Source organism: Tiliqua scincoides, chromosome 4, assembly GCF_035046505.1.
Source record: "Tiliqua scincoides isolate rTilSci1 chromosome 4, rTilSci1.hap2, whole genome shotgun sequence".
NCBI lineage: Eukaryota > Metazoa > Chordata > Lepidosauria > Squamata > Scincidae > Tiliqua > Tiliqua scincoides.
The window spans coordinates 96,017,966-96,041,047 of record NC_089824.1 but is presented as its reverse complement, the minus strand read 5'-3'; the positions used below and the strand labels follow the sequence as shown (position 1 = coordinate 96,041,047).

General features: G+C 41.8%; 1 protein-coding gene across 1 annotated transcript in view; it reads right to left on the bottom strand.

Annotated features, from left to right (window-relative positions):
• CTNND2 (catenin delta 2) overlaps nucleotides 1-23,082 on the bottom strand; it is a 575,776-nt gene that overhangs the window by 130,044 nt on the left and 422,650 nt on the right. Inside the window, exon 9 of the mRNA XM_066622958.1 lies at nucleotides 13,712-13,895. Coding sequence (XP_066479055.1) covers nucleotides 13,712-13,895 — 184 coding nt within the window. The remainder of the gene's footprint in view (nucleotides 1-13,711; nucleotides 13,896-23,082) is intronic.

Below are 23,082 nucleotides of genomic sequence, written 5' to 3'. Positions count from 1 at the left end.
CTTAGTCAGTGGTTTAAATGATATAACAATCTAACTGCTCCAGAACCCAGGGAAGTTTGGCAGGTTTGCATTCTTTTACAGATAACATTATAAATTTGGGTTGGAACTTGGTTGTGTGCAATGTTATTTTACTTGCACATGGTTTTAATAAATTTGGGCTGCCTGCAAGAGGATGCTGCATGAGGTGGGGGGCAAGTTAAATGCTCCCATGCCCTTCCCATCTTGCAGTGTCCAACAATCTATGAAGTAGGGGTCCCATATGCACGAGTGGACTGGGCAACTTACGATCCCAGTGTGATTGCATGGGATCAGTATTTTGCTAAAGCCAAGATCTTTATGATGCACTCATATGCATACTTACTTGGAATTAAGCCCCACTGAACACAGAACGACATCATATAAAGTAGTGTGCTTATAGTTACATTTTAAGTCCCAGTGTTGCTGTGGAAAGTGAATGTTCAATTCTCACACAAAATTACATGTTATACCAAACCATGACTGGATCAGGTCCTGTGTATATATTTTTACTTAATGGCCAACATACTTTGAATAGGTCTTTGTAGATTGACTAGACTGATCTGTCTCTCAGCATTTTTCAACTTCAGGTCGACAGGACAAAATGCAACCTAAACTTCCACTTTGTTAAAATATATTATGGGCACAACTGATCAAAATTAAATACTTAGCTGCAACTAATTGGTAAGAGATTGTGCTTAATTAAAAAAGAGTTTACAACAATTCACATTTCCCAATGACATTCCAAATTCGCTCTCTCTCTCTCATACTGCAGGAATGGAATTAACATAATCTAAGGTATGGCTGACTTATCAAGCATACATTCCTCTGGGCCTGCGTGTTCTCCTGGGATGCAAAATGTAAGCCTAAACATTATGATTGATTTTTTCCCCCAGTAAATTGGTGTGACTTTTCTTGATACCTGCACCAGGTGAAGACAACACATCTCTAAAACTATCAGCTGCTGTGCTCTGTGAAAAGGCAGACTAACATTATAAACCACTATGAATGTGCATGTTTGGGTTCTTTCAGTCAAACTGGCTGAAAAATTACTTAGTTTCCATTTATTCAGCAACCCTATTCATTCTGTAAGCATCAGGGCAATTAGCTACCTAGTCAAGGACCCAGCAGGTAGCTTTTATCCTTGTGCTCCTGTGTGTCCAGCCTTCCAGCTAAACGTGGTGCCTTTAATGACTGTGCTATGCGATTTGCAAGCTTATCAAATATCAACATCTGAGGTTTTTTTTTTTCCTATCCCAATTAAAACAGACCTTTAGGAGTGACACACATAGCTAGATCATAAAGGAATCTAAATCTGCCATAATGCCAAGCCCTGAGGCAGGGGTTAATTGTATCAATGTAGCAATATATTATAATATTAATGCAGGCTAATTGGAAAGACCCCTTAGATTATCTTAATGATGTCTGGACTCCATCTATAACATAAGATATAGCAGCTCCCATTAATGGCATGCAAACTTCCTTGTAATGCCCCATTTTCCTCCCTGCAGCTTCTACCAATGAAAGGCAGAGATGTGCTGGAGTCACTGTGCCTGAATTGCTGACCCCCTGGCTCAACTGTACTTGCGGGTCATACGTGGCTGTTGCAACTTGGCATGAGTCTTTTAAAATCATTTTGACATTCGAGTCTTTACAAGAAACAAGTTGCGGTGCAAGTCAGGTGCGACTGCAGAAAACACAGAGGTGCTGGGGTGTGTGTGTGTGAGTTCTCATTTAACACTGCCCTGATGTTCCCATTCCATCTGTAGTCAATGATGTATTGAAATCCTTCACTTCAACCAACATTTTCATTTCATTTATGTAAACAAAGGACGTGCTGTTATTCGAAAGAGTGTAGCAGTGCAGAAAAGTGATCGGTTCCTTACGAACCCCAGCAATGTCCTGTTCCCCCCCATTCACATCATGACTCCCGATTCCGTCTTCAGGAGGAGTGCCAAGCAGCAGGCCACAGACTAACAAGAAGGTGGTCAAGCTCGGCAAGGCGAGAGGGGATGACATTATGAGGGGACAGAAGCAGCAGGCGGGATGGCGGGTCACCCACAGCAGCCAGAAGGCTTACAACCCAATCTTTTGCAGCAGCTCTACTTAAGTCCCACTGCAGTCAATCAATAAGGATTCCTTCCAAGTAAGTGTGGAAGAGGAGGTATGTTGCTCCTGCTGCGCCAGAATGGAAAATGAGCAATGAGGTTTGGAGATGTTCCTCTTCTATTGCAAGACAACACCTCTCCCTAGCTTTGCCCGTATACTTTGCCTCCTCCCTGGGCTTGTATCCAGACACTAGGTTCCCTATCACAAATGGTTGGTTGGCAACCTTCAGTCTCGAAAGACTATGGTATAAGCCTACAGCACCCGGTATTCCCAAGAGGTCTCCCATCCAAGTACTAACCAGGCCTGATCCTGCTTAGCTTCCAAGATCAGACAAGATCAGGGATGTGCAGGGTAAGAGTCCCTATCACAACTCCCCTCCATTGGGCTCCTCCTTCTCCTCTCCCTTGTCCAGAAAAAAAAAAAAATCAGGCCACCCATAATTTGTCCAAACATCTGTTCTGAGATGGCCAAGAACCCCCACCCCCCAGGCTGTCCTGCCTTCTTTCCCCCAGTCTTATTCAGCCTTCTTTCCCACTTCATCTGCTGCTGCCGTGCTTCTGAATACAGACTTCTGGATCGGTGATGAGGGCTTTCAGGACAACACAGAAGCAGTGAAAAAAAGGAAGCAAGTACACACAGGCGCAAAACTGAGTGGCAGGCACAAAAATCATGAGGCTTCATAATTCTAATATATATGAGTCATGACTCATTTCCAAGTCATTGTCACAAGTCACGTTCATGACTTGCTCCGGTGATTGAAAAACAGCCTTGCTGACCTTTGTGATGTGAGATAAGAGTCCTTAAGAAGACAATCCATCAATCAGTCGTCCTCCAAGCTTAGAAAGGTGCTTCACTCAGCCCCTCCCTTCACCAATGCAAAGGGATCACCTTTCTTTCTCCTGCTCAGGGGGAAGGGAGGGGTCCACTGGAGAGAGAAGGATTGATGGATTGTTAGCCAGCTGCCTGCTCTCTCTCATTAACGAGGTTATTGTTAAAGGACTGTTCAGTATGTATATATATACATACAGGTCCAGCCTATTTATACATGGATTTTTTATACACAGATTTGTGTGTGTGTGTGTGTGTGTGTGTGTGTAAGCCTACACCTCACCTTATATATGTATAAGCTTACACCTTTCTTTTCTTAACCTCTGCTAACTGGGCAAGAGGCACTTTTTCAAGTGGGTGCTCCTCTTTTTAGCAGGGGGAGAGTAACTGGCCCTCCTCACCCCAGCAGTGTCTTTTCTAGTGGCTGCCTACTGGTGTTCTTTTGCATCTTTTTAGATTGTGAGCCCTTTTGGGACAGGGAGCCATTAGTCCTTTGATTTTTCTCTGTAAACCGCTTTGTGAACTTTTTGTTGAAAAGCGGAATATAAATACTGTTAATAATAACAGTTAATAATAATAATAACAACAACAGTTGCTTCATAAAGCAACATTTTCAAATCAGTTTTTTTTTGTTTTAAAGATCCATCTTGAAGAGATCCAAAAACAGAAAAACAAAGGATAAGAGGTAAAGCATGCAGAGAAGACTAACAGACTAGTATCAGGAGATAATTTAAAGCAGCGGTAGGCAACCTACAGCCCGTGGGCCAGATTTCGCCCACCACCGGAAAATATCCAGCTCGTAGTCCCCCAAAAATATATCTACCTGGCTCATGCTGCTCCTAAAAAAAAAATTCAGGCTTGTAATTCTATCTTTGTAAGGCTTACAGTGTAAGCTGACCAAGGGCAGAAGCTTCTTTTGAGTCTGATTCTGTCTCGGCATGTGTCTCTCTGCACTGAGCCCACTTCTTTTTTATTGCTGTATGGCCTAACTGGGAGTTTTGCACATGCATATGAAATGTTCTTAAGTATAGATGGTCTAGATGCCTGACCGCTTTGTGGAAGAAGGTTGCTGACTCCTGATTTAAAGCCTAAGGAAAAGTGGTAATAGTAAGGGTGGATGTGTGGTGAATTAAATATGTGCCAAATACCACAAATATGCATACATATAGATAATGAAATTCATGGACCAACACCTATAGGACCTCCAAACGCTACCAGAGGTGCCCTTCCATCAAGTCCAGAAGTGTTCTGAGATGTGGGAAGGCCATGTGCAGCCTCCCTGCATCTTAGAAGACTTGTCTAAGGCCTCTGAGATGCACTTCCAGTTTTTCTGAAAACCAGAAGTGCAACTCAGACGGGCCTTCTGAGATGCAGGTGGCCTCCCTGTGAAGCTCCCTGGATGAGCTTGGAGGAAACCTCTGGTCAGGTCTGGAAAGTACAGGTTGGTCTGACACAGCAGGTTCAGAACCTGCGGAAACCGTATCTGTGGATAAAGAGGACTGACCTATACTTGTGAGTATGCATACATACTTGAGAGCCAAGATGTTGTAGTGGTTTGGGACTTAGACTTAGAAGACCCAGGTTCAAATCCCTGCCTAGCCAAGAAGCTTCCTGAGTGACCTTGGGCCAGTCACTGTCTCTTAGTCTCACCTACCTCACAGGATTGTTGTGAGGACAGAAAGAGGGGAGGAATTATGAACACCACCTTGAGCTCCTCGGAGGAAGGGCAGTATAAAAATGTGCAGCTAACACATGCTTCAACTGGAAACACCTTTTTTTCCTTAAAAACAGAAAGGATGGCAATCCATCCTGGCTGATGTCAAGGCACATGAGGAGGGGAAAGTTCCCTCTTTCTCCATACATTGTTTTTATCCTGAAAAAGTATCCATCTGAAGCAGAAATTTGCTCCAGAAGTGAAATTGCTGCTTCAGGGGCAAGTTCCTACTTTAGTAAATAAATATATAAACAAATGTGTCATCCTGTTTCCCAACATCAGCCCATTATGTGGTGTCTTCACTAGCTAATAAAATAGACTGATGAGGCCCACACATTCACATGGTTTTAAAGAAACTGCTTTCTGGTCAAATCCTCAGGCTTTGTGTCTTATTCAATGTCAGCTGGCATCAAAGATGATGGAAATCTGGTGCTGCATTTCAGCACTAGACTGGAATACGTTATATTCCTGAATACATACAAATGTGGCAAATTAGCAGATCTGCATACACCATTCAATTAATAGCAGGAGTCAGAAATCACGCATTATAATGAGCCAGAAATGTCTGAGGATCGGTTTCAGTGGAATACAGAAGCCCCTTAAGGAAATGGTTTGGGAAAATAATTCTTGTGAGCCACACCAGTTGTGAACCTGGCTCCTGTGCCACCCAGGGCAAAGGACTGCAACATGCTGCCCCCCCCCCAAACACGCTGTACCCTCCCAGGGAATACTTAACCAGTCTAGCCTATGGAGCCTTGTATGATGTTCCTGGGCGCTCCAAAAGCCTTCCAAGGCCTCCGGAGCACTGTAAGACAATACTTCTGGTTTCCCAATGAAAACCGGACGTATGGTTTAAGGGTCTTCTGGAGGCCTCAGAAGGCTGTCAGAGTGTCCGTGGACACAGCGCAGGGGTTTGCCTGCCCCTGGAACAGCTCCAGAGGGCAGGAAGAGGTGGCAGCAGTGGGCAAAGAGGCGGCGCTGCAGTGGGTGCAGCGGTGCCACCCCCACAGGGCCCAGAGGCATGGAGTCTGGGGCTTTTACCCCCCCCCAGGACTGCCACTGAGACACACTAGCAAGATTAATAGATTTCCAACAAATATCAGTGGTTTTCTGGGGAACATCCCCCCTTGCAACTTCAAATATTCACACCCTCAAAGTATCAGATTTCCTAACAATCACTGCATATCTGAGGGGAAAAAAACTACAGGATAAATTTGACAGGATACTATAGGATAAGCCAGTCACGCTTATGAAATCCTTCCCACCTAGATTTTGGGGTTCTGAATTACCTGCTGCTCTTTGAAAAGGAGCACCAATGCTTCAGGAATCTTTGATTTTTGGACTTATAGAAACCATTGCACAAATGCGGTCTGCCACAGATTTAATGTCTTTACATTCTCATTCCCTCCTTCTACCTTACTGATCTGAACAAATACTTGTATGGATTGATTAAAAAAATGAAAAAGAACTCCTTATGAAACAAGTTCATGAGTACATAAGGAGTTCTTTTTCATTTTTTAAAATCTTTTTCATTTCATTTTTTCCATTAAGCTGCACTTCAGCAATGATTGCTTATGCAAGTCAGTAAGTAGAGCAGGGAAAAGGGAAAAATGGAAGGAAACAAAAGCTGCAGCAAACTGTGCATGCACCAGTTCCAGAAATAATTTTGTACATGCTCTCTGCTAAATCAGGAGGAAGGTGGAGCAGGATCTAGGCAGAGAGATTTCACTGAACAGTGTAGAAGAACCAGAGAGGTCTGCTTATTTCTAGTAATAATAATAACTTTATTTTTACCCCGCCTTTCTCCCTGAAGGGATTCTAGCAGGGGTAGCAGGGGTATTTGTCCAAAATATTCCATAATTAAGCTATTTACACGGACCAGGTAAGTAAGTGATGCAGCTCTGCCTACTGAATAGGTCAATAGCCATGGAAGGAGGCTATGGGGGCTCATCCTCCTCCTCAGGGATATTCAAAAGCCTGGGGTTAGCATCCTGACTAGTGTTTCTGTCATTGGAAAATCCCTCTGTGAACACAAGGAGTAATTGTTTGCACAAGGGCTACTTGCACAGGTACAACATTCCTTTTATTTACAGAGGAAGCTTCTGATAATGGAAGCATTGCCACAATGCTATCAAGTATTTTCAACTTACACTTTACAAAATATGGCTTCTATTTTTGAAGATATAAGAAGTATTCCATCCAGAGTATGTGTCTGCCTTCCAGTGTACAAGGACAGTGAGATAACTGATGGGCCCTAAGCACATATTCAAAAATAACTCCTAAAATTTATTTTATTAATATTTAATACAATTAAATAACGTATTTAGAGCCCAATCCTGTGGTTGGCGGCACGGCTCCATGCTGCTGAGAACAGTCAGCTCCCGCTGGGGCTGGGCTAGCATGTGGAGGTCGCCCGGGTTCGCCTTTCGGTTGGCGCTAAAGAGAGTAGTCCCATTGCGGGGCTGCTTACCTTACTCAGGGGAAGGGGATGAGCGTCCCCTTCTCCCGAGGTGCCTGCCGTGGTAGTGCGGAAGGCACAGGAATCGGCAGCAGCCCTCCTCGGAGCCGCTGAGCCTGGGCACTGCGGGCAGCTCAGGATTGGGCTGTTAATTTCTGTACCATCTTGCCTGGTATGTTTTTCAGCCCACTTAAGTCGGAAACGTTTCTGAACATGGAACAATACATGCTCATGCAAGGCAGTGAAGTAACAATTAGAAAAATTCTGCACTCCCAAAAAGCTTGCATCTGCTTTTTTGGATGTGTATTCTGAACATGCAGTTTCACATTTATTAGATTTTTTTTTCTATTGCCATAGCTTTTGCTAAAGCCCACGAGCAAATAGTTAAAAATGAATTTAAAATACAATACAGTAAAATGAAATCCATTTCCTGTTTTGGAAAGCTATGGTCCTCAGGCAGATTCTTGACACAGTTCATGTAAATTTCAGGAATTTACTTAGCTTCTGTCCCTGCATTGTCAGAAATATTCAGCATGCTATATTTGATTAAATTAAAAGTATGCCACCAAAACTTCAAATGGGATAAAAAATCATGCCCACCCTGGGCCCAAGTCTTACTGCAGAGTATGTAATGCTAGCAGACATGCCCTAGTTACAGAAGAAAATATCCATCTTGCAACTAATGCAAAATGACCAGAGCATCATCTAAAATTATCAGTTAAACAAAATATCTGACAAAGTGCAGTTTCAAGTACTTTTCATTTATCAGAAAATAAAAAGAGCCAAATAAGCCATTTTCAGTTTCTCAATTGCTTGGATGTAGTTTTGTTTGGCAATAACTAGTATCATGTTAGAGATATAAAAGACTTTCACTTAAAATGTCATTCTGTATTTGCTCAGCACTAACAGTGCAATCCTATGTCTGTATACTCAGAAGCAAGCTCCACTGGGTTTAATGGAACTTACCCAGGTGAGTGTGTGTAGGATTGCTCCCTTTCAATTTTAACTGATTGTTTATGTTTTGATCTTGTGTTATATATTGTACTTCAACCTACTGCATCTTAAGGGCTTAGCATAAGAACATGAATTCATTGTTCAATTTATTTTATCCTCAATAGTTTAAAATGGTTTTCTTTTTGCAAAATTAAATCTTTGCACCATGGCAGTTTTCTCTCCCCCCACCCCGTATTTTCTCCCCAAGAAATTTTTCATCCCACGAGATTGTCTGAGAGAAACAAAATTATAGAATATAGTAAGACATGTGAAGCTTTGAGTTGGACTTTTCCTTTTTAGCCACATGATGTCAAATGTCAGAGTGACATTTCTAGGAAAGCAACATGCTACAAGCACAGAGGAAAATCATTTTGATATGAAACCGAAATCACTCATCCAAAAATTGTCTTTACTTCTTTAAGTTAAGCAGATGATGATGGCAGAATGGAAATCAAGTGCATGATCATTTGTCTTACTCTTATAAACTAAGAAAATGATTATTTTGAAGAGTAAAGTTTAAGGAAAGCACACTGGGTGAAGCGTTGAGTTTTTATAAAAGAATATGTACGCTGCTGAATCCAGATAAATTCATTCAGACACATCACTGTGATAGAATACATTAGTTTGGATTCAAAGACCTGTGCCCACAGTTTGCATGCACAATGGTATTTCCTATACTCTTCCCAGCCCCTTGTGTATCCCAAAACTTACAGGTTTAAGAAGAGCGTTATTACTCTATGATGAGTAACAGTTTGAGGGTTTAGAAGAAGAACAAGAATAGATGGAGTCCAGCAAGATCTTCAATTGAAGCAATAATAAAGGATGCAGATTTTTATCCACAGTGGGTTATGCAGATATCAATTTTTAATTGACAATGGGAAAGTTTTAGCACTTGATGAAGTCACTCTTTTAAATTATCATAATAAACCAGAGAGGTATGAGTACCTTCAATTAAACAGTTATTCAGTGAGACTGAACTGGTGTAGTTTAATAGAATAATACAGTGGTTCTCAACCTTTGAAGGAGCTTTACTCCCACAGTAAGTTCTTGCGGGGGAGGGGCAAGGGTAGGGACACAATCCCCAGGATCACTTGTGACTTTCGTTAGGTTGGCAGGGCTGCAGCAGGCTGCAGGAGGTGTGGGGAGCCCTCCGCAGCGCTTCCCGAGGCTTGGAATGTTCAGAAAAAGCAGGTGCAAAGCACTTCCGTTTTGCAGGAATTGACTCAAAAGAGAGTCATAATGGGGACACTTTCAAAGTTGCTGAGTCACCCCTTTGCAGCTCTTAAGGACTCGAGTTGCCCCTCCACCTTAAAAATCTGGCTGCAGAAAAAATGTGACTGATGCCGGGCTCTGTGTGTGTGTGTGAGAGAGTTCACTTTAAAGACTCTTTTGCTGCCCCATCCCATCTGTAAAGAGTGCAGGAGGGGGTGGGAGGGAGTGTGAGAGAGCAGGCAAGAAGCGGCAAGAGGGAGGAGGGTCACAAGCAGCAGCTGCAAGGCTCACCAGGATGACCCAATCCTTGGCAGTTGTACTCAGAAGTAGTCCAACTTCAGCTGGTCATTCAATGAGGCTTCCTCTGCCCAAGTAACAACAGAGTGTCTCACAGCAGCCATGCGGTGAAAAGCGTGATCACTGCCTCCCCCCCCCCTTCCCTGGGCTTCTACAGCCAGTTGTAAGGCACGAATGCCCTTGGCTCCTCCTGCCCTACCTCAGACAAAAGAAAATGCCCTTCTGCCCATCCTTTGACCAATGACCATCAAAGAAAAAGAGAGTTCCCAACGCTGCTATCTCAACATGTATGTGCTTCCCCACAAAAATCTCCTTAAAACACAGGAAAAATAAGACAAGAGTAAAGTTATGTTGAACCTCTCTCTCTCTGCCATGCTGGTTTTTCACATTAAGTTCTTTTCACGGGATGCATTCAGTTGGAAAAACCATCCCATAAGCAGTCTAAAGGGGTAGAGGTACCTGATTTTACAAAATGGTCCTCAGATAGGATTGGGAAGACAAAAACTACATGGAAGAATATAGGTAATCATTAATCACTACTAATGAGCAATAAGCTTGTCTACCTGTTCTCCACCAATTTGATTTTGGACCAACTATACAATACCACACAGTTCAAACTTCAATCCGTCTAGTTCTGTTGGGCAAATTCTGTGGAATAATAAGAATATTATTGATGCAGTCATTTGATGAGGAGCGTGCCTCTTAAGCCATAAATTAGAGTGTTCTGTGAGGTGCAGCTAAGGGCAAGAGCATTCCTAGCAGGACGTCCCCCATTTTATTCTTTGAACACCACCAGCCCTGGGCACAACAAACTGCTGGTGAATTTTCTGCAGCTGTTTTGGAATTTCAAAAGGTTTTTGCTACAAACAACTGGGGAGGTGCTGCTCTTAAAACAAACAAAAACTTTAAAAAAAACAGTGGGAGTTAGTCCCACTGTTTTTGGATTATCGCCCAACGCTTGAAATGTATTCAAATGAAGTGACATAACTCCATGGAGAAAAATGCTCTGTACTGTTTGGAAAGCACACACAATCTGAGGTTATGAAATGCATCTACAGCAGTGCTTCCCAAAGGTTTTAGCACCTGGACCCACTTTTAAAAATGACCATCTATTGTGACTCACTAGACCAAAAAAAAAGAGATCTACAAAGTAATAATATTCTATTTATTATTAATAAATCATTAATAATGGGGTCCTGTGCTCTTGAGGCTGCTAGAGATCTTACATATGGTTTGTTTGTGTGGAGATTTGCTAGACTCTTCCTAAAAATGGAATTCAAGTACTGTTCCCCCAAACCTTTCCAGCAATTTCAGGGTATCCAGAAGGCTGAACTGCAAGCAAGATGTGAAGTTAGGGACTTCCAGGTCAGACAAAAGTCTGAAACTGGGTTCACACATGACCTAAAGCATGACAGTTACTGGCGAAAATAGCAAAATGTGAACATTTGAATGGGGGGGGGGTATGAAGATGACCTCATACCACAGGTTAGAATTCCAGCTAATGATTTTTGTCTGCAAACTGGCCAAGGGTACTCGGCAAAGGTTTTGTTTGTTTGACAACTTTTCACAACCCACCAAAAATAGGCTCACGACCCACTGGTGGGTCCCAACCAAGTCTACAAAGTTAACATTTTTTAATACAGTAAGAATCCAGTCCTCCAGATATTGCTGCAAACACTTAAAACAGGAAAACAAAAATGACCACTAATTGTTTTTGATGAGGACAGAAATCTTTTATGCATGCTCTCCATTATGGTCTTTTATTTCCATATTACTAAGAAAATATACACAACTTCAAGAAAATAAAAAATTTGATTTGATAGTTTTATCTGTTTAAATAAATATTTACGAATATAAAATAAGTATCCCTGTACTGCTAATTGATATAGGTACACTCTTCCCTCTCTATCCAGATGTTTACTATATGGATTTTTATTTATCAGTACTGTGCATATTAAGACCTTCATCCATACCAAGTTTTTCAATATAAGGTCAGGGAATGGGGTGGGGGACATCAACAAGGTCTATCTCCCATGTTACCCAAAGGACAGACCTCTCTGCTTTGAGCTCTGGAAATAGTGACAGGGATGAATTGGCCTCATATTCCCAGGAAGAAGGGTCAGGAGACTGGATCAAATTTTAGATTCTTGCCTCTGGTAGGACAGAAGTCCAGAAAGGACTCCTTTCTTGGGTGTGGTCCTGCAGGCTTTAGGAGAAGTGCTCTTCAGGACTCTCGGAAGATGGAATGCAGCTGGGAAAGGGGTGCACTGCTTTGTGTGACGCACTGCTCAATGATCAGAACATCCCCACGTTTTAAAGGCATGTGCTTCATGCACTACCTTTTAGAGTGTATCTGTTTTTATGCTGTGGTTCTACAAACTACTGTGAATATTATTCCTAAAGAATAGAAGAAGAAGAAAAAAACACATGATAAACTTTTCCGATGAAAAACCCATGGGAAAAGTGGGGAAAAAAACAGGTGAAATGGAAGAGAGTTGCTCACAATTTGCAACTAAAACTTGAGGTGCTAAACCTCATAATGTGATGCTCAAACTTCTGAAGCATTTTAATTTGTTGACTTTAGCACTTTATTGATTCTGCATAATGTTATTAATTGTAATTTATTCTATTTTATCATGCCACAAAACCTTTTCCTTATGGTATTAGACATTTAGAGTGGTTTGGGGGGTGAACTTGGTATGGATTTGGAATGAGTTAGGATTTTTCCCATTGAAATTGTGTTTAGGCTACCTGAAAACCACCTCCTACCATACATTCGAGCCCACCCTCTCAGGTTAGCTGAAGGGGATCTCTTACATGTGCAGCCTTTGTCCCAAGTGAGGTGGTGGCAGCTTGGGGGAAAGCTTTCTCTGTAGTGGTGCCACTAGCATTTGGCTGCTGAGTGGATATTTGCCCTCTGTGTTTCTGATATACTGTTGTGACTTGACTGCGTCCCTGGACTTATCTGTTCCCCATTGGCTCAATGAATTTTTTTCTTTTTCCCTGAAATTTTGCTCTGTTTTGATATTCATTTTTCCAACATGTCATGTTAAAATTAATGTTTTAACATCTTGTTTGATGTTTTTACTTGTTGTGATACTTTGTACTTGACTATAAAGCTTTGTTAGCCACCTTGGGCATTTGCTTCAACACGGGAAAGGCGGGGTATACATTTCTAGAAATAAATTAATAAAATAAAATTGATGCAATAATTATATTCTTTATCTGGATTTTCACTATAAGGGCAATTTTCAGGAACAAATTAAGTCTGAACAACAACGGAAGAGTGCAGTTTGCCATGAAGAATGGAGAGTTGTAACTGGAGCAACATAAGTTCCACCCCTCTATACACAGAACTAGTTGGTTTTGTTTTTTCCCCCCCAGATCTTGGGCTTTGCATTGGATAATGAAGAAAAAGTATATCTTGTTGATTTTAAGAACAATATACAAGAAATCACATTTCTTGTATATTTCTCCTGCATTGATTCACATCTGTACCACTTGTTTCCTCTTTTTCTCTTGCTCACTCGCTCGGAGATTATTGATATTTGTTATTTGCAAGGGTGGAGGGACAACAACAACACAACTGTGTTTAAATCTCCCAACAGCCATGAAACTCAAAGAGTTGGGAGCACACTGATATCTGTCATCTTTGTGTCACTGTTGCCCTCCACTCACCTGGTATGGAGAGAGGGAAGAACTGAGGCAGGAGACAAGGTAGGCTGCCAGGGAGTGCCTGTGCTGCCGCCACAGGCAACTTGCGTCTGCTCCTCACCCCCAACTTGGGCACCTTTTGCTCTTGGATGCCCCCTTGTGGTTGCTACCTGGGGCAGGCTGCCCCTCCACACCTCTGACCACTGGCCCAACAGAGAAAGATACAAGTAACATATTTTGTAGGTACTGGTGAAGAATACTGCTAAAAACTCCTGGAGGGCTTTTGCAATTACAGTGTTAATATATGAAAACTTCTCACACTTTTGTGAGTAAGCAAGAAAAAAGTTTCAGTTCAATATCTCTTAGAGGTTGGGTTTGAAAGGAGAATTTAGCATGGGAAGATAGTATAAGCATTAGGTATAAGAACTCACCTTAGGCACCCAGTGGCATTGCGCAGCACCTGTGATGAATGAAGCTGTATTTTATGGTCATCCTGAAGTGGGGAGTTTTCCCATCCTGAATGAGGAATGATCACTGCATTGGTCAACACTGCAAGGGCATCCTGGATAATTGGCATTTTTAGTGCATCGCAAGAGGACAGATTCCAGAGAACTCCTAAAAGTAAGCAAGCAAGCAATAGTTGGCATTACACAGAGAAAGAGAAAGGAATGCTGGTGCACAAGAAAAACAGCAGCAACAAAATTAGCATAAAGGTTTAAGAGGAGCCTTGCTTAATCAGATGAAGGGTTCATCTAGTCCAGGGGTGTCCAAACTTTTTGCCAGGTGGGCCACATCAGCTCTCTGACACTGTGTCAGGGGCCAGGAAAAAAATAATTGATTTACATTTAAAATTTGAATAAATTTACATAAATGAAAGAGATGGAACTTATATGAATGAATGAAGGTCTCGCAATAGCTCAAGGCCGATAAAAGACCTTGTATAAAGTAAGGCTGGCCTTTCCTTCACTGCTGCTGCTGCTTCACAGATGTGAAACAGTAAGCAGCAGAGGGAGCCCGCAGCTCACACAAGAGGTCAGTCACCCTCATGCTGAGAGCAGTTGCATTGGGCCAGCATGGGCTCTAGCAAGTCTCCAGAAGGCCAGAGGCTCATTGGAGACTGGAGGCTCCCTGTGGGCTGGATTGGGGGTCCCCGTGGGCCGCAAATGGCCTGCGGGCTGGGGTTTGGGCAACAATCTAGTCCAACAATCTGTTTCCAAAAGGTGTGAACCAGGTGCCTCTGGGAAACATACAAATAGCGCACCAGGCCCTCTAGGGCCAGTCCAAGATCTCCCAATCCAAGCATGCAAAATGCTGTCTCATCCTTATTTGGCGATGTGCCAGCCTCCTTTATTTTGCAACAAAAGAAAAGAACATACATAAATGTGATAACTATAAAGTTACCAGTTACCCCTCCCCCCAAAAGGGATATATCAACAGTCTGCAATATTAAATAAATGTCTCTATATGCAGTTTTAAGTGCTTTGTCAAGGCATGGCTTCCAGGTAGTTTCAAATTTATCCATACACAACTGCCTTCTATAAGACAATTGCTCAAAAACTGATAGGCAGGAATGATCATCCATCCATTGAGCACAAGGCGGTGGGCTACATTCCTTCCAATTAAGTACTATGAGTCTTTTTGCCATTGTAAGGGCACAGAGAGTCCACTTTCATTGACCCGTTGTTAATCTCCAAATCTCAGGTAAGTAATTTAGAATTACATACATATCTGTAAATATCACTGATTGTTTTAACACTATTTGAATAATATAAAGAATTTCTCCCCAGAAGTTTACAATAACTGGACATGACTATATTTGAAAGAAAAGCATTCATACTCCAACATCTGGATTCATTGCTAAGTCCTTTTGTATATAGTCTCTGTGGTGTCCAGTATACCCTAAAAATAATATTTTGCTGTATTAAACGTAATTGAAGATCCATAGATATTGCAGGCACACTTTTGAGTAGCACATCCCATTGATAACTCAGGATAGGGCAATCCAATTCCAAATTTCATTTATCTTGAAGTCCATGTGTATCATACTTATTACATGACAGTCAGTGTTTATAAAGAAAAATTACTGGCTTTGTCCTTTCAGAGGACTGCATAAGTATATCTAAGAGTGCATGGACCTGTGAGGCAGAAAATGCTGAACGACCAAACTTAGAAACTAATAGGTACCACAATTGTAAATATTGCCAGGATGCAGTCACTGGGAGACCATATACCTCTTGTAGTTTCTCAAAAGGAAAAAACTCCTGGTCTTGATCAGTAAGTTGACCCAATGTAAAAATTGCTCTATCAGACCAGGTTCATCACAGAAAAGGTTGCCTAGAGATCTTTAAGACTGGATTAACCCAGGGGTGTTCAAACTTTTTGGCAGGAGGGCCACATCATCTGACACTGTATTGGGGGCCAAGAAGAAAGAATTAATTTACATTTAAAATTTGCCTAAATTTACATAAATGAATATATTAGAGTCCAGCTGAAGTCCAGCTGAAATGTCTGCGTGACTTCCTCTTTGCCGACGATGCAGCTGTCACTACCCACTCTGCCAAAGATCTCCAGCAGCTCATGGATCGTTTTAGCAAGGCCTGCCAAGATTTTGGACTGACAATCAGCCTGAAGAAAACACAGGTCATGGTTCAGGATGTGGACTCACCTCCCTGCATTACAATCTCTGAGCATGAACTGGAGGTTGTCCATGACTTTGTGTACCTTGGCTCAACGATCTCCGACACTCATTCTCTCGATACCGAGCTAAACAAGCGCATCGGTAAAGCAGCTACCACGTTTTCCAGACTCACAAAGAGAGTCTGGTCCAACAAGAAGCTGACGGAACATTCCAAGATCCAGGTCTACAGAGCTTGCGTCCTGAGTACACTTCTGTACTGCAGCGAGTCATGGACTCTTCGCTCACAACAGGAGAGGAAACTGAGCGCGTTCCACATGCGCTGCCTCCGATGCATCCTCGGCATCACCTGGCAGGACAAAGTTCCAAACAACACAGTCCTGGAACGTGCTGGAATCCCTAGCATGTATTCACTGCTGAAACAGAGACGCCTGCGTTGGCTTGGTCATGTCGTGAGAATGGATGATGGCCGGATCCCAAAGGATCTCCTCTATGGAGAACTCGTGCAAGGAAAGCGCCCTACAGGTAGACCACAGCTGCGATACAAGGACATCTGCAAGAGGGATCTGAAGGCCTTAGGGATGGACCTCAACAAGTGGGAAACCCTGGCCTCTGAGCGGCCCGCTTGGAGGCAGGCTGTGCAGCATGGCCTTTCCCAGTTTGAAGAGACACTTTGCCAACAGTCTGAGGCTAAGAGGCAAAGAAGGAAGGCCCATAGCCAGGGAGACAGACCAGGGACAGACTGCACTTGCTCCCGGTGTGGAAGGGATTGTCACTCCCGGATTGGCCTTTTCAGCCACACTAGACGCTGTGCCAGAACCACCTTTCAGAGCGCGATACCATAGTCTTTCGAGACTGAAGGTTGCCAATACTGTCTCTGAATGTACAGATCTGTATAGCTATTCCAGCCAATAACAGTGGCTAATCATCATAATCAGAATTGCTCTATATAACAGGCACAAGTGTCTGGGAAGATATAGCCTCCATGCTCATAAGAACCAGATGTGCAGGTACTATGAGAATTTGAGTTAAGTAGGGTACACACCATCTTTTATAGTATTTTTGGCCCTCTTGACAAAAACATTGATACAGATATTTTTGCAACAGTGAACTCTGTAAGTGTAGCACTGAAACTGTCAAATTTCAGCCCAACTTTGGCAACTATTTTACTCCCCATTTGCCATTCATTTTTTAATACTTAAGAACATAAGAACAGCCCCACTGGATCAGGCCATAGGCCCATCTAGTCCAGCTTCCTGTATCTCACAGAGGCCCACCAAATGCCCCAGGGAGCACACCAGATAACAAGAGACCTTATCCTGGTGCCCTCCCTTGCATTGGCATTCTGACATAGCCCATTTCTAAAATCAGGAGGTTGCACATACACATCATGGCTTGTAACCCATAATGGATTTTTCCTCCAGAAACTTGTCCAATCCCCTTTTAAAGGCACCCAGGCCAGATGCCATCACCACATCCTGCAGCAAGGAGTTCCACAGACCAACCACACGCTGAGTAAAAAAATATTTTCTTTTGTCTGTTCTAACTCTCCTAACACTCAATTTTAGTGGATGTCCCCTGGTTCTGGTGTTATGTGATAGTGTAAAGAGCATCTCTCTATCCACTCTGTCCATCTCCTGCATAATTTTGTATGTCTCAATCATGTCCCCCCTCAGGCATCTCTTTTCTAGGCTGAAGAGGCCCAAACGCCGTAGCCTTTCCTCATAAGGAAGGTGCCCCAGCCCCGTAATCATCTTAGTCGCTCTCTTTTGCACCTTTTCCATTTCCACTATGCCTTTTTTGAGATGTGGTGACCAGAACTGGACACAGTACTCCAGGTGTGGTCTCACCATTGATTTGTACAACAGCATTATAATATTAGCCGTTTTGTTCTCAATACCTTTTCTAATGATCCCAAGCATAGAATTATGCTTATGTCTATATTATTTAAATATTTTAATGCCAATGCTAGACCCAGTAAGTGCCTAAGGAATCTTAAAATAATAGAATCCATGATTCAATGCCATCATATCATATAATTTTATAAAATTAAAATACCCAAAATAATTTGAATAAATACTGTATACAAAGAATCAGAAAATGCTACAGAACAGGTTTTCTAAAGGTGACTACCAAACAGCTGGGTTTAATATCACGAGCTGAGGGAGACTACTTAAGTAGGAAAGAGCCTGCAGCCACACACTCCTCAAGAGTGCTTTAGCTCAGGGGTGTCAAACTCGTTTCATACAACGGGCACCTGTCATTTCATCCATGGCACCTGCCAAGGGTCAGAAATAACACCATTAAGCAAGAAGAGATGTCATTAAGCTGATGATGGCCAGAAATAAGTGCTTTGTCTCACACAGAAATTCATTAGCTGCAAATGACAGAAGAGAAATCTTGATCATATTTTCAGGATACGGGAGAGCCCACTATTCACACTAAACAAGCCCAACTATCACATGGGCCGCCCTTCAGCAGCACTGCTTCTGCTGGGACCTCACATAGCAGCTCAGCAAAGTGATGTCCTTGGGTGGATTGTGAAATGAAGCCTCCGCAGAGCCATACTACTGAAAGGGCAGACTGTATGACAATTGGGCTCTCCCAGTGCCTCGGCATTGTCTCCCTCTGTCACTGGTCTTAGTATCACCTTTCCCCCATAGCATTACTTGCCTTCTGAGGCCTCCTTCCAGCTCTCCCTCTCAGAACCTTGGCAGAACTGGTGCTGCTGAAAGGGTGATACTAATTATCAGGGGGCTGGATAAAGAGCTACTGAGGGCCACATCTGGCCCATGGGCCTTATGTTTGACATCTGTGCTTTAGCTGTTGTCCTCTTTTCACAGCAGTGACAAAATCAACTCTTTCCCCAAGAATCATCATCACACAACAAACTGATTTACAAGAGGACATGTAAGATTTGGGCCCTTGTTGGAACGGCAACTTCAATCATCTGGCAGCTCTGAAAGTTGAAATGACTTTTAAATCATAATTTTATGATGCAGCTCTGAAGAATAAGATTAAATAGATGCAGAGATGCAACCAACTATTCATTTTGCCTAAATAAATTATATTCGAAGTGTGGTCATACAGGTGTTGCCTCAGTATCTGTGGGGGATCAATTCCCAGACCCCCCCCTTGCGGGTACAGAAATCTGCAAATCTCCCAACCCACTGCCCTCCGAATGCGACTGGAGCTGTGCGTGTTCAGAGGCCCTTCTGAGGGTTGGGGAGGCTGTGCACAGCTCCAGTTGTGTTTGGAGGACAGCAGGTGGAATGATCTGTGGGTTCAGGACTCACGGTGAGGTAAAACCAATAGTCCTGAATCTGTAGATAAAGAGGCCTGACCTATACATATGTATCAAAGAAAAGTTCTATGTCTTAAATTACAATACAGCCATTTGCTACAGGCAAATTACATTCACCTTCTACTTCCTTGTCTCCTCTGCCCTAAACCTTTGTGCTCATCTCTCTGAGATGATGCAACAGCAGCTCTCAATACCATGATAAAATAAAGTTTACTGACTTTATGCAGGCATAATGTTTGGAACTGTAGGTGCTTACATGTTGGTGATGTTTACGACCGAGTCATAAGTCAACCAATAAAACTATTACATTTTTAGAAGATGTTTTGTTATATATTGCTCTCCCTTCCAATCAAAGTTTTAAGGCTACTATTAATAGCTGTGCCATCTCTACTTGAACAGTTGATGTCACAATAAATATTACACATCTGTGTTTATTCACTTTAGTAACTCTGTTAATGTCAAGGGTACTTCGCAGAAAATTATTAACTGATTAAAAAATCCTACATATGAGTCATTCTCCATCCACCCATAATTCTATTCAATATATCTGAATACACATCTTGCAACTAAATGTCAAAATACTTTACAAAAGAGTGCTTAGCACAGATGAAAACATTACATCATTTTAATTGCACAAATACCCTACTTAACAACCACTGGATTTAATTATTTTTTCCTGCACTTTTCTATATCCTGAAAGCTTTAATTGAATGAACAGTACAGTTTTTGTAAGGAAATGCAGTTGTAACATTGTGCAGAATTTCAGTCATATTTGCAGTAACTATTGCTGATGGGTGTGAATTTAGAACTAGAGTTTAGAAATCTACACCCCAAGCTGTATTGGGCTCCAACCCCTATTAATTCAGATCCTAATGGACACTGCCCACATTGCCAGTTAAGCCAGTCCAGTTTGACAGTTTAACAGTTTCCCCACTCTTTCAAGCAAACACTATTATGAAGGGGTGGGGTGGGGAAGAAAGTCTGTCTGCACATGGCTATATCAATCAGTTGAAGCAGTTTAAGAGGACAAACTTTTCCAATAACTAAATTTTCTAAACCCGTAGTCTCCTTGCAAATCTTCACCTGAATATATGGAGTTAAGGAACAATAGACACAATCTTGTTTCCCCTTTCTTTGTGTTCAATAAATGCATCAAGGGAATGTGTGAACAGACTTTAAGATGGCAGGATGTAGATTTTTAGTCTAGCTGCCTCTCTAGTATGATAGATTTCTACTTTTAGAAAACATACGGAATATTATACTGAGTCAGATCATTGAACTGAATACCAATAGATGGCATAGCCTGGAGCAGTGGCTCTCAAACTTCTTAGCACTGGGACCCACTTTTTCAAATGACAATCTGTCAGAACCCACTGGAAGTGATGTCATGGCCAGAAGTGACATTATCAAGCAGGAAAATTTTTAACAATCCCAGCCTGCAATCCTAAGCATACTTAACCAAGAGAAAGCCCAATTGATTATCATTGTTAAAAACATACACATAGTAGCCTGTTAAATGTACAGATCTGTAACATTTCCCCAAATGCAGTCTCATTCCACAGCAGCATCAAGTCTAACATATTGAAAATAAAATATTGTTATGAATGGGGACCCACCTGAAATTGGCTCGCGGCCCACCTAGTGGGTCCTGACCCACAGTTTGAGAAACACTGGCCTAGAGTAAACTTTTTGAAAGCAGCTCTCTAGGGTTTCAGGCTGAGTCTCACCCAGACCTACTGGGAATCTCCAGGGATTGAACCTGGAACCTTGTGCAGGAAAGCATGTGGTCTACCCCTGAGCTATGTCCTCTCATGCGAGTCTCCGACAGTGGAACAGCCCAGGCACAGACTTTGTTGCTGGTGGGAACTAGACCTGTGTTACTCCTGATTTCAAATATGAGTATAGAAAATAAATGTTTCTAGGTCCATCAGTCTTTGAGAATGTGGGCATTATATGTTTTGTCATTTAGTGAGATACTGGACACAACAAATGTTCTATTTAGAATACTATCTAACCCAGTGTGTAGCTAGGCAAGCACTGAAGCAGAAACTGAGACTGGAACTGATAAGGAAACTACTTGATTCCAAATCAATACTGTCACATAGTTCAATCACTTTAATTTCTCAACACGTTCTCCACACTTCTTTCCTTCTTCCTTTTATGCCATTCTCTGGTTAGCAATCAGTATGCCTTGTTTGAAGATGAAACACATGATGCTGCTGTAATTCTTTCCCTCTTTCAAAACCGACACACTAACCACAGTCTTATAAACAATGACCATTTGAATTTCAGCTGTAGGGAGGATTTCCTTATACTAAAATATATGTAAACAGAAACTTCATTCTCAAGTCCACTAATTTGTGAGCTGCTGTTCTAATCTACATTTATCAGCAACAGAAGCCAACTCTACCTCTATTGTACAACCACTAAAGGTTGACCTACTCTCAAGGTCTTGGGGTCATCTCATGATGCTTTAGCAGGGTTTCTCAAACTGTGGGTTGGGACCCACTAGGTGGGTTGCAAGCTAATTTCAGGTGGCTCCCCATTCATTTCAATATTTTATTTTTAATATATCAGACTTGACACTACCATCGTATGTGATTACATCTGGGAAAATTACAGACCTTTATTTTTAACAAGCTACTACATATATTCTTTTAATGATGATAGTAAATGCGACTTAATCCTAGGTAGGATTGCAGTCTAGAATTGTTAAAAAAATTTCCCTGCTTGATGATGTCACTTCCGGTCATGACATCACTTCTGGTGGGTCCCGATAGATTCTCATTCTAAAAAGTGGGTCCTGGTGCAAAATGTGTGAGAACCACTGTGCTATAGTTTACTTGCGGCCTCTGTGGCTCAGGATTGCACTCTAAGTATTCCACTCACTTGGGGCAGCTAGCCAATGTATGGTATTGTTAAGTTAATTATACAATTGCCTTTGATAAGAAACATGAGATTCTAGCCAGATTTAGTTTTGTGAGAAGGGACGTAAAATTTAAACCCACTGTGTAGTGGATAAATGATAAAATGGAAAAAAAACATCTGCTGAGGATAAGTTTTCCTTTTCATTCAAATCCAAAAGCCTTCTTGCAATGGAGGGTATTTCAGGTTATTTTGCTATTTTAGATTAATTTTTTGCACCCCCTAACAATTAAAAAAAACCCTAAAATCTAAAAAGAATGTGAAAGAGGCACTTGGAATGGATGAACTGGTATCTCCGTATTCTTAAATACATACTGTAGTTTATTCTGCTGTCTACAAATGTGTACAATTTTAAGCATAGCAGCACAATTTTGATTTCAGCAAAGGGAAGGTTTTTATGGAAAGGGGTTAGATTCATTTAAGGTCAAAAACCTGCTTTTGGATATATTAAAGGAATAATTATAAAGACAGTGTATGAATTATAAAGACAACCTATATAATTTTTATGCTCATAATTTCTATGCTATTTACCCATATTAACAGTCATACTATTTTTTTTTTAATGAAAAGGATGATGCCCTTTTGGCATGTGTGCCTAGTTTACAGGTCCATTTAATTTTCTAACCACGGTAATAGGAGGCAGGGGGATCATGTCAACCTAAAGACTGTTGGCTTGAGGATTTTTCTCCCTCCAGTCTGGGGAATAATGCTGTCACTGCTGCTGATAAAAGACTTCAAAGCATAATCCTAAAATGTTTCAACTCCAGGGATGCCTTTTAATAAGGGGAAAAAAACCCTAAAAGGGTTTTTTCCTGTACTGAATGTGGAAAACAGCCAGCAGCATACAACACCAATATATGGCCAAAATCACATCAATCTTGTAGTAATGAGATGCTGTTTAAAAAATGAGCAGACTCACAATACAAGGGCTCTCAAAT